This window comes from Danio rerio, chromosome 5, assembly GCF_052040795.2.
Source record: "Danio rerio strain M-AB ecotype USA chromosome 5, GRCz13ab, whole genome shotgun sequence".
NCBI classification, from domain to species: Eukaryota; Metazoa; Chordata; class Actinopteri; order Cypriniformes; family Danionidae; genus Danio; species Danio rerio.
In genome coordinates this window covers 14207795-14220755 of record NC_141025.1, presented here as the reverse complement: position 1 = coordinate 14220755, position 12961 = coordinate 14207795, and the positions used below count along the sequence as shown (strand labels likewise).

Genomic DNA, 12961 nt, shown 5'->3' with positions numbered 1-12961 from the left:
CAGTTTGCTGAAATTATAGATCACCCATGTCTTGAGGTAGTTCATTATTATTCTTCAAGATTTTTTTTATGCGTGATTTAATTGGACAGGATTTACAGAACTGATTTTTTTTTATCCCCACAGGAAAAAAATAAATATGCAGGTTGAAGAAAAGTAGTGAATACTGCACTAAAAAGGTACTCAAAGAAAAATAAAAGTACACATTATTAAAACCACTCAGTACAATTCATAAGCAAAATAACTAAATTACAGTAACTTAGTTTGCTACTTTGCACCACTGTTAATAAAGATATGGTAATAACCTTAACCTTTTCGAATTTGATTGTAATGCAATAACATGCACTTTTTGTACAGCTGCTTTGAAACAAAAATTATTGTAAAAAGCTTCTTACAAATAAACTTGAAGTGAACATAATAACAGGTTTACGCTTACATAGATCTCATGGCATGCATATATCACGTATGTATGTATGTATGTATGTATGTATGTATACTACAGTTTAGTTTGAAATATAAGAGTTTATTTAAACGCTCGTGAGGTTAATAATTATTGCATGTTTACTTTGATTAACCTCGCATGCTTTAAGTTCGGCTCTGCTTCTCCATGGCAACAAGATGTTTGCTAGCAGCTATCCAGCTAGCACACTTGTTTGGTCATTTCCCTCACACACATTTCATTCGCTCAAAGTGGACTTACCAACATTACAGACTGTTCCGTCATTTAAGAACGTAAATATTATACATGTGAAATAAAACCCAACATGGAAAGATGAAAAGTGTCTCATAATAACCGCGTTGGTAAAGGCAGTGAATCCTCTTCTTCGTGTAGCAAGATGACGTTCAACACAGACGTGATAAGTTAATCAGCGCCTCACGGTGTCGTTCAGCGGTAGTGTTTTTGTGTTTCTAATGACCTTGTGGAGACAACATCAGACAAAACCTCTACAGAAGTAAAATATCCATACAAACTCTACATAACGTCTTTATAGACTTCTAAAAGGATTAGCGTTAGTCTTCAGTCAATGTGATGCACTTTTAAAGGTGCCATGAAATTAAAATAAAGTTTTTTTTAGATGTTCGCATCAGTATGCTAGTTTTAAGGGTATCTACAAGCCATTGTGCTAACAAAACAGAAACAAAATTCGCGTTTAGAAGATACAAACCTGATATAAACATCAATCACTTCCGCATGGATGTCAAACTGCACAGTTCTCCTCTAACCTTTTTCAAACACAGCAGATCCAAATAATCAAGTTGTTCAAAAGAGTCTCGAACACCTTGACCAGCCTCCGGCGTCTAGACTGCAGCTCTGCACAACAAGTTTGGCCATAGGAGAAATGGTCGTGCTTAACTGAACCTGGTTTCTCTTGAGGTTTTTTTTCTTTACTTTCGTAAGATAGTTTGTTCTTCGCCACTGTCGCCACTGGCTTGCATGGTTCGGGACTTGTGGAGCTGCCCATCAATGGATTTGCTCTTCAGTATTTGGACCTTCAGCAGTGAAAAATTAAACCACACTGAACTGAACTAAGCTGAACTGAGAACTGGACTGACACTGTTTCAATTTACTATAATCCTTTGTGTGAAGCTGCTTTGACACAATCTACATTGTAATAGCGCTATACAATTTAAGATGAATTGAATCTAGTTGGATTTGCATTGTAAACATTAAATAAAATTTAAAAAGCTGTTACTTTTATTTCATATATTAAGTTTTTAGTTACAATACAAAATGATTCAGCATAATTCTGCACATTTTTTACAAAATCCTCTGCAGAAATAGCAAGAAAATGTCTGTCACAGATTCTGTCTGGCCCTACCGATAACTTTAGATTTGGAAGCCGATAACCAATATATTAGCCATTATATTGTGCATCCCTAATTCATTCATTCATTCAACTAGCTGAAGCAAAATAGTTCAAGCAACAAACATTTAATGGTTTTAAAAATGTATTAAAATAATGTATGTACAAAACTGCTAAAAGATATAATGATATCTCTTCACGCATATGAGAACATTTCAAATAAAACATTAGTCAGGATATATTATTATAACAGAAAACCCAGCAACAATGATGTCAAAGACTTTATTCACTTAAAATGCAAAAATATGACTGTAACAAAGTATTTGTGTGAATTTACAAATCGCAAACTGAATGATGAAATAGAAACAACTGAAGAAACAAAGAGATATTTAGAAGGAATGTACTCTTTTCATTAGCATAAACAGCTGCCATTTAATGCATATATTACTGTGCACACAGTATGTGTTCACTCAGAACTTCATAACTTTCAGAGCATGACAGCGTCTCTCCTGGAATAAAAAAACACACAAAGCAAACCATTAGTACAAGCTTACAGACAGATTTGTTTGTAAATATCACATTTTTAATTATTTTAGTAATAGTTAAACTCTGTAGTAGAATTCTGATACTGATATGAATTTCCTCGTTGAGACGTCACGATTAAGTCAACAAAAATGACTTAAAATACATGGAAAGCATATCACATAAAAAGTACTATCAAATGTTGTTTATAATATATTTGTGACAATAAATAGCTTAAAATATATGTTGAATATATCTTTCAGCGCAAATCCATTTGAATTATTATTAACAATTACTATTTTTTTATTTTCATCAAAATAAAAGTTTCAAATGTTGTGAAAAAAAATAATGTGTAATATATGGGTTAAACATATCATTCATAATTCAGGAACAAAAAAAAATTATATTAATATATATTTTTAAAATATTGACTCTGAACTGTACCTAATTAAATATATGAATGAGCTAAAATAAATTATATTTTAAATGACTAAAATATTGCCATCAGATGTGTCAAATCTATTAATTTATTTGAATTATTTTCTTCTTATTATTAAAAACTGAACTACACTGTTCCAGTTACTATGACCATTTATGTGAAGCTGCTTTGACACAATCTACATTGTAAAAGCGCTATACAAATAAAGCTGAATTGAATTGAATTATTATTATTTATTTATTTATTTTTATTTATTACTATTATTGTTGTTGTTGTTTATTTATAATTGTGTTATTTTTTATTTATAAAAATCATAGAATAAAATATTTATGTATTTATTTAAAATGAAAAATAAAAATATGTATTTTTTATTTAATGTAAAAAAATTAAATACATTTTCTTTGAATTATCTACTTTCTTTGTATTATTTATTTTCACTTGTTTATTTGTTTATTCTTTCATTTTTGTTATCTTATGTTTGTATATCTTTGAGTATAAATGTGGTATTTTACATGTTATTTATATTCTTATTTAGTGTATAATTATGTTTTCCTGATAATTTCTAGTTTGGTGAATTGTATCAGTGTGTATATCTTTATGTATCAAAATTATGCATATTTTAATGTCTGACCTAAGATGAGCCTAATAAATTTTTTTTTTAAATAAATAAATAAAATATGTATTTATTAATTTATTTTAAATAAAATGAAAATATAAATAAATAAAATCTTTATTTATTTACCTATTTATTTAAAATAAATAAAATAAAACAATCATTTAATTAGTTTGTTTTAGATTTCTTTTGTGCTCCAGAGGCTCATTGTTGGTGGTCTAATGCTCTTCAAACCCAGCAGCGTTGATGCCATTTAATGCTCTTCAGATGTAGTAGGATGTTTTGGTTTGTGGTTTCACAGCTGAATAATCTGTGGTTTGGTATGAGTAAGGCTATAAAAACTGACTAGTGATCCACATATAAACAAAGTCATGAGTCACAGATGAAAAGTGACGGCAAGTGCAGCGGGGCTCATGCAATAACAACAGCGTCACGTCTAACCCGCAGCCAGCTTTATGTCATCAGATACAGAGGAAACACAACTATGTGGAAACCACAAAAATCACTTACGATGAACCTTGTTTCTTTGCACTTTTCCCTCCTTTTGTCCAGAAACGTCATGGTGTCTCTTACCCACGACTCTTCACTGGCAGGCGGAGCACAAAGGTTCAATCCTTTCCTGGTGATGAATCTGAAAGACAATATATTTATTTATGCATGTTATTTGACTAGAACAAGACATTTAGGCATTATTAAAATAGCAATTCACACGCCAATATTTAATAATGAAACATATATTTTTTTAATAATTGTGAATTATACTGACTTTCAATAATATTCAGACCTGGAAAACACCCATACACTCTCGCATTCACACACACACTCATACACTACGGCCAATTTAGTTAGTTCAGTTAGTTCAATTTTAGTTAGTTCTATTGTGCATGTCATTGCACTGTGAAGGAAACCCACGCCAACACAGAGAGAACATGCAAAATCTACACAGAAATGGCCCAGCTGGGACTCGAACCAGTGACTTTCTTGCAGTGAGGCAACAGTGCTGAGCCACCGTGCCACCATATATAACTGTTTTAATGTTTTTTTGAGATGATAATATGATGATTTAGTTACTGCTTTGACATGACTACTGAAACTTATTTCTGATTACAGAATCACACCAAGAATGTTGACTTGGTTTGTTGTTGTTTGACCTCAAAGCCAAGGTAAGCATTCACCATCTTTTCAGTTCCCAAATGCAATGACTTCAGTTTTCTCTTTATTTAAATGAAGAAAGTGTTTGGGACATCCAACTGTTCAACAGATTTTCGCCGCATTTTGTTACAGGGTAGTCTTTACACACACGGCTTTCTGACGCAACCTATCGAGTGCATCTAAGTTACTGAGAGATGTGGAGGGCTTGTTTTCTCTTCTTCGCCATGCGGTATCAAACATTCCATTAAAACTACACTCTTCCAGCATATTCAATATCTCGTTTGTTACCGGGGGATGCATGAAATGCTCCTGAATGAAAGTGAAAGTGCCAAACTGCAGTTTAAGTCAACAAATTAAGAATTTGGCAAATAATTGGATTACTGATGTCCATGTACACACTGTCTTTCTCCCCTTCGTCTGTGTGTTGTTTTGCTTCTGTGAAACTCAGCTTCGTGCTCGAACTGAAACTCCCCTTTTCATGCAAGCCCTTCCCTCTTTCACCACTCAACACTCCCACCTAAACAGACCTGGACTCTCCCACTTTCCTGACCTTTTTCAAACTAGAGGTGTGAAAACAACCTGCTGAGACAGGGGAGTTTCATAGCCCTTCAAGTTTTATCCAGAAGTTCATGTAATCTTGGATCCGGTCTGCATTTTGATTTGAGCTGCTATTTAGATTGTCCTTCAAGAGCAAAATTCACATTAAACTAAACTGAATCCGTTTTAATTAAACTAAGACTATACAAACATTCTATGATTATACTGTGTCCTAACAACGCAAGATGAGAGAATGAAGATGAGAGAATGAAAATAACACTGACAGATTTTGTTTTAGAAACCACCTACAGTTACTAACAATGGCACATCTTATTAGTGATCATGTGCTGAATGTTAATCCACCATTTACACTTTTCCAAGAGTGGATAAAAGACTTCCAGTGGCTTCGAGTCCGCTATGAAAATAACTGAAGCCATTCACTGTAGAGTCTTTGGGACGGGGTTTGCAGGTAACAGCGTTTGCCACTGAGGCCCCGTTTACACTAGTGCGTTTTAGTTTTAAAACGGCGTTTTAGAATGAAAACGATCCGCGTCCACACTCGCGTTTTAACCAGCGTTTCTGAACTGCTCTCCGTCCACACCAAAACGCTGAAAACGCACATCACGTGACCACACACACACTCTCTGGCAAGCGCTGCAGCTCATCTACCCAGATGAGAGCTCTGCTAGTCGGACTTCTCATTAAGCATCTACCGCTGGATCTAATATCTCACTATATTTATTAAACGGGATATTTCATTCATCTTGTTGTTTTTATCTAACGACATATTCCCTGACTTTGGTCATTAGAATCTTACTTTTTTTCAGGTAACGTGTTTTGGCTGAGCGCAAAGATAAGTTAATGATTAATGTAACCACGTAGCCTATTATGTATATTGACTGATCGCTAGCCTTTGTTTCCTATAATGTAAAAACCTATTGTATGTTATACTGTTATAATGGCCATTATTGATTATTAAAACTGATATTCAGCAAAAGAGAGGGTGCGTTTCGTATTTTCTCTGAAATTGAAAGGAGGCAGTTATCGGCTCCGTTTTGTTATAAATATCCACACAGTGAAGATGACGCTCATGCAGCACGGCGCCTCAACATTTCTGCTGTCTGTTTAGTTGTTAATATTAAAATAAAAATAGGCAGTTCCTTAAATCATTTATACAATTTATTGTTGAGAAAGTGAAACAACGTAGCCAGGGTGATGTGAATGAAGTTATAAAGTACACTGTTCCCTTTGAAGATTTACCCGTGTCCTCGGTATAGTCTGTTTTCCATATCAAACTGAGAAGAAGAGACTGCAGCCTTGATCAAACATGCGAAGTCTGAACTTACACGGAGAAAATGCAGGACTGAACTGTGTGTGTTAGGCTACTTAATATTCAGGAAAAGCCCCAATCAGAGAGGCGAATGTCAGCAGCCCCGCCTCCGTTTTCAGATGTCTCCGTTTTCCATCACCCACACTGAGACGGAGCAGCAGCGTTTCAGAATGAAAACGGCCTCTCCAGCGTTTTCGAAACGCTCCGTTTTCGGCGCTCGAGAACTCCGGCGTAGTGTGGACGGATGGCGTAACCGTAGCAAAACTTATGCGTTTTCAAACTAAAACGCATTAGTGTAAACGGGGCCTGAATCTACACATTTTAAGCACAAGAGGTACTGTATAATCCTTCATTTAATCTTCACGATGCTGTCAGCCGTGCAAGCCGCAGCTATATGTAAAATTTAACACAGCTCATGAAAATACTGTTATTGTTATTGCAAATAATAAGTTATATATCAATATAAATGTGGGGCGGGGCGATGGATCACGATGCCGGCTCAGCATCCTGAAGTTTATCGGCCATCTGCGATGGATGATGGCATCGTCCTTACAATCTGACATTTCTGTTTCTGTGACATTGCGGCAGAACAACAGCATATACTACTATGACAATGATCAGTCCTCAGGTACTGATTATGGGCTTTATTCTGTGTTAAATGCAACCAATGTGAGTTTAAATATCATTTTCTGTGGATCATCAGTGAATTAACTTGCACATAAATTTTTCACCAGAAGAATAACAACGTGCGCTAGCTGTAAATGAATAAATAGCTGTAAATTATGATTTCACACTGATGTTTTGTGGCTTATGATAACGCAATACTGTGATAAAACATCTACAGTTATCGCAACAAGAAAACACACATTGTGACAATAGTTTGGTTCATGCCCACGTTTTTAATCTAGAAACTTTTCATTGATGAACACTTACATAACAGCATCACGTGGGCAGCCGTCACCTCTGCTCTGCTTCTGGTAAGCGAGAATAACGTGTTTGGGGATGACTCTTGGGCTGACCGTCAGACAACAGTCCAGTGCTAAATCTGCCTGAGCCACTGAGAGAAACCGAGACAAAAGAGGAAAAACAACAATGAGAACAAGAGATGGGAAGACTGAAAAAAGCATGTTAGCACCATCCATGTCGACCTCCAGAGACGCTTAAAACATCTGATTTTAAGTGAAAGGGTTATTGTGTTTGGCTTGAAAGATTTATTATGCGTAATTCACTGTGCTGTAATGTACTCTTTCAAGCCAAACACAATAACTCTTTCTCATCGAGTTTGCAGAAAAGCAAAGCAAATGTGCACAGCTGGAATCAAGTGGGAATAGAGACTGAATGCTAATCCCCACATCAGGTATATATATATATATGTGTGTGTGCGTGTGTGTGTGTGTGTGTGTGTGTGTGTGTGTGTGTGTGTGTGTGTGTGTGTGTGTGTGTGTGTGTGTGTGTGTGTGTGTGTGTGTGTGTGTGTGTGTGTATATATATATATATATATATATATATAGTTTAATTGATATATTGCTTGTTATATAAATGCACATGAATTCATTTAAAAGATTTATATTGTATATAATTGTATATAATATGTAATTTAATATAAATTTATATGTAAATTATGAACCTTATTTAATACAGAAATATATGTTATAAATAATTAATAATAAAAATTAAAACAAATAATTGTTATTATTATCATTTAATCTGTCCAATAAAATCAAAATATGTTTCTGTTATTAATAATTACTAATAATTATTACAATTATAAAAAATAATAATTATTGATTAATTATTTTAAAGGTTACAATTTCTTATACAATATTTTTGAAGTGTATTCTTTATATTTAACTATTTAAAAAAATAAAACATTAAATTAAAAAAATATATAAATAATATTTCTATTTCTAAATGAATGCTAATGTTGCTGTAAAAATATAATTCGTTCAAATTATGGAGAGTGAGCAGGACTTCTTTATCTTTAATTTTTAAAAGATCATAATTAAATATAATATTTGAAATGTAATAATTGAACAATATTTTATTAATATTTTATATAACAATATAGAAATAGAAATATTATTTATATATTTTTTAAATTTAATGTTTTATTTTTTTAAATAGTTAAATATAAAGAATACACTTCAAAAATATCGTATAAGAAATTGTAACCTATATATACATCCTACTACATAAAAAAAAACTCTACAATTATTTATTTGGTTTTAAATGTATTAAAATATGTTTTGTTAAGGCTATTGATTTTCACGTTTATATAAAAAAAAATAACATTCTATATTTAGCATACAAATATTGTACATAAAAACTGTGACAGATAAATAATACATGTTATATACATAACAATTGCTCTCTATTTTGATAGATAATTAGGTTTTCATTAGGTAATTTGTTTTGTTTTGTAATAAATAGAATTTTTTTTTTGTTCATACATGACAGATAAAGAAAAATAAATAAACAAATCAAGCACATCATATACACTGTAAAAAATGTGTTTTCTGTGAATGTGAATTGCATTTTAGGAGCTTGATCTCTGCTCTGTCAACATTTGATGTCGAAAATTTAACTCTACGGTTTAGCAAAGTGACTTTTATTGACATTTTAGTAGTTTGAAATAATATAATATATAAGAAATAATATATAGATAGAAATTTGTCTGTAAAATAACAGAAAATGTACAGTTTATTACCAGATTTCACACCGTAATAAACAACACCAACCCAGACAATATATCACTTTAAACTAAAAATGTTAATAAAAGTCAGTTTATCCAACTTTTTATGGTTAAAAGTTGTCGGAAGAAAGATCAGGCTCACATAATTCAATTCAAAAGCATAAATAAGTGGGGAAAAATAAAAACATAAATCACAAAATATGCTAAACTGCTAATTTACAGATATTGTTTACAGTGTATAGAAGGCGGCAGAGAATATGACAGACTCACCTGTCGGGCTGCTGTAGAAACAGAGCAGCAGAGCAGAAACAGCCAGACAGAACGCAGACATGATGGATGAAGCCATCGCAGTTCTGGAGAAGCTAGAAGAGTGTTGAGTCTGAAAGATCTGCGAGTCTCTCCTCTCACCGCTCCATCGCTGCCCTGGTTTATACACACTCTAAGGTTTCACTATGACTGAAGGCCTGCCCCTTTCTGTAAAAAAACAAATGTCAACAGCTTGAATGAGAGGCTGACCTGTACAAAAGCCCTTTTTTGTATAGTCCAGGGTCATATTTACTGGACAAAGCATTTCCTCTGTATCTGTTCCTTGCGTTTATTTTCTCTTCCCTGCTTACCCCATACATAAACTCTCACATACTTTCACTTAAAGGCCATCAGACTGGCATATGTTTCGATATGAGTGATTTAAATAAAACCTGCCAAACAGTTTGGTAAATTTCAGTGCATAGTTTACGTGCTATCTATCAATGTGGAGAAGGGAATTCCAGAAGGTTAAAAAAACAGTTCACTTGCTGTTAATGTTTACTTCATATTTCAAGGTTAATTATTACTGGTGCGTAACGGGAAACTACTAAATTAACCCTGCTGTAGTGAATGCAGTTTCTGTTTGAAATGATAGGAAATTGTCTAAAATTATAAGAAATCTAGAATGATGTTGTTGTTAGTATGAACATGCTTGTCTTCTTTTTATTAGACGTTTTTTGTTGTGCTGATAGGAGATGTGTATTTTTACATAAACCACTGGAACAAACATACATATAACATAGACTGACTGTCAAAATTCCCAGTCCCCAAATACATATATAATTGTTGCGTTTGTGTTGGGTGTATATACTTTCAAATGGGATGTATGTTACAATAGCAGAAATCAGAACAGTCTCACACCATATCCTAACAACTCCTGAAACATATGATAAACTGTATCTTTTCCATGTTAAAAAGAGTTTTTGTCCTAACCAACTGCTATTTCCATTTCTACGACATTACGGCAGAACAACAGCATATACTATTATGAAAATGATCTCTTCAGGTACTGATTATGGGCTTCATTCAATGTTAAATACAACCAATGTGAGTTTAAATACCATTTAACATGATATTTATTGCCATACTATTGAAAGCAGCAACAAATCGTTCACCTCAGATCTTGAAATTAAAATAACTAGCAGACGGTTTGAAAATGAAGCCAGAACTGTAACAATATCAGTCACTCAGTAGCCTACTTATAATGTTAAGAGGTTTAATGTGTATTATTTAGATTAAAAGCTTTTACTGTCTCATTATTAGTGCAGTGGCTGGTATTTAAATGTTTCTGTCACGTCACGTTTGGTGCAGACAGACAAATTGCTCGACGTTGGAATCTTGTCACGTCACGTTTTGTTTGTTAACTGAACTGAAGCTGTTTTAATTTGACTAAAACTACACAAGCATTCTACTATTATACTGTGTTGTAACAACACATGACGCGGCTACATGTGATAAAATGAATATTATCAATGTTAAAAGGAGTTTTTGTCCTAATCATCTACAATGTCAATGCACAAAATTTCTATTTTAGAAATGCTTTCTATTTGCGTGACGTCACAACAGAACAACAGCATACGATGACAAAGATCACCTCAGGTACTGATTATGGGCTTCATTCAATGTTAAATACAACCAATGTGAGTTTAAATACCATTTTACATGACATTTATTACCATACTACTAAAAGCAGCAACAGATAGCTCACCTCTGATCTTGATATCAAAATAACTAGCAGACGGTTTGAAAATGAAAGCCAAAACTGTGACAACATCAGTCACTCAGTAGCTTATTAATAATGATAAAGAGGTTTAAAGTGTATTATTTAGATTAAAAGCGTTTGCCATCTGATTAGTAGTGCAGTGGCTGGTATTTAAATGTTTGATGCGCAGACAAATTTTTTGACATTGGAATCTTGTCACGTCATGTGTTGTTTGTTAACTGAACTGAAGCTGTTTTAATTTGACTAAAACTACCCAAGCAGTCTACCATTACAGTGGTTCTCAAAGTGGGGGTCAGGACCCCCTGGGGGGTCGCGGGACAATGACAAGGGGTCGCTTGGTGATTTCCAAAATTTAAATAAATTTTATTCAACTATTTAAATTGTCATATTTTATTCATAACCCACAGAAGATTAATAGTTGAGTTAAAGAAACAACAACATACAAACAAAAATCAGCCATCAGCTTTTAATTTTTATATTAAAATGTAATTAAATTAATAAATGACAAAAAAAAACATTATATGTTGCATTTATGTGTTGTCAATATGTTCATGTTTATATGGGCCTATAGTTGTGTCTGCAACGTTTATATATTTACAGTATAACCACTTTGAAAAATGGGGGTCACGACTCACTGACATTGTTATTTTGGGGGTCGCGGGCTGAAAAGTTTGGGAACCCCTGTACTATTATACTGTGTCGTAACAACACATGACGCAGCTACATACCATAAAATGAATATTATCCATGTTAAAAGGAGTATTTGTCCTGACTATCTACAATGTCAATGCACAAAATTTCTATTTTAGAAATGCTTTCTATTTGCGTGACGTCACAACAGAACAACAGCATACGATGACAAAGATCACCTCAGGTACTGATTATGGGCTTCATTCAATGTTAAGCAGCAGATGGCTCACCTCAGATCTTAAAATTAAAATACTGTCTCTAGAAGACGGTTTGAAAATGAAAGCCAGAACTGTGACAACATCATTCACTCAGTAGCCTATTAATAATGTTAAAGAGGTTAACCTTGTATTAATTACATTAAAAGCTTTTACCATTTCACTGGTAGTACAGTGGCTGGTATTTAAATGTTTCTGTCACATCACGTTTGGTGCAGACAGACAAATTGCTTGACGTTGGAATCTTGTCATGTCACCTGTTGTTAGGACTCAGTGTTATTCTGCTTCCTGCCTAAATGCTGGAATGTTCCACAATCTAAAATATTGTTATGGCTTTTTACGTTAAGCTTCTTTGACACAATCTACATTGCAAAAGCGCTATAGTAAAATAGGGAGAATACAACATTAGAAATGATAAAATTGTGATAATAATAATACTAAATCTGTTAGCGTAGAAAGCAGTGGTAAACAATGAACATGCTTTTGTATTCAGTGTGTATAAGACAGGGGAATCCTGAAGGTTTCTGACCGCACAGCAACTCACGGTCCACCTTACTAGGTAAACCTGTTTAGCTCATTAATGCAAATATCTAACTCAATGACATGACAGAATATGGGGACAAAAGGTGATCTAAGTGTCTTTGAATGTGGGGCGGTTGCTGGCATCACATGATCTTTCAGAAAGCGATAATCTTTGGGGACTTTCACACACAAACATCTCTAGAGTTTACAAAAAACGATGAGGAAAAATGAAAATGTAAAGTGAAAGTCATTTCAGTTCATGTTCGGTTTTATTTTGATGCCAGAGGTCAGAGGGCAACAATCAGACTGGTTCAGCTGATTTGTACTTTAAATAATCACTCGATATAACCAAGTACTGCAAAAGAGCATCTTTGAACACATCAAACCTTGAAGCAGATGAGCTACAGCAGCAAAAGAA

The 12961-nt window shown here is 33.6% G+C and overlaps 2 protein-coding genes and 1 long non-coding RNA gene across 9 annotated transcripts in view; 1 reads left to right on the top strand and 2 right to left on the bottom strand.

Annotated features, from left to right (window-relative positions):
- tctn2 (tectonic family member 2) overlaps positions 1 to 827 on the bottom strand; it is a 40739-nt gene extending 39912 nt beyond the window's left edge. For both annotated transcript variants that reach the window (XM_087253290.1, XM_087253291.1), the window contains exon 1: positions 698 to 827. In XM_087253290.1, coding sequence (XP_087109416.1) covers positions 698 to 785 — 88 coding nt within the window. In that variant the 5' untranslated portion in view covers positions 786 to 827. The remainder of the gene's footprint in view (positions 1 to 697) is intronic.
- Positions 828 to 2070: 1243 nt separating this feature from the next.
- The window catches only part of ccl19a.1 (chemokine (C-C motif) ligand 19a, tandem duplicate 1), a 37588-nt gene continuing 26697 nt past the window's right edge, over positions 2071 to 12961 (bottom strand). For 4 of the 6 annotated variants that reach the window (XM_087252912.1, XM_087252910.1, XM_087252909.1 and 1 more), the window contains 4 exons: positions 9358 to 9561; positions 7329 to 7452; positions 3887 to 4007; positions 2071 to 2311 (listed from right to left, as the gene is read on the bottom strand). In XM_087252912.1, the coding sequence (XP_087109038.1) occupies positions 2273 to 2311; positions 3887 to 4007; positions 7329 to 7452; positions 9358 to 9433 (360 nt within the window). In that variant the 5' untranslated portion in view covers positions 9434 to 9561 and the 3' untranslated portion in view covers positions 2071 to 2272. 6 annotated transcript variants of the gene reach the window in all.
- LOC147843887 (uncharacterized) lies at positions 7385 to 11490 on the top strand. Its single transcript, XR_015491022.1, has 2 exons — positions 7385 to 7752; positions 9323 to 11490. It is a non-coding gene; the product is annotated as an uncharacterized LOC147843887 (long non-coding RNA).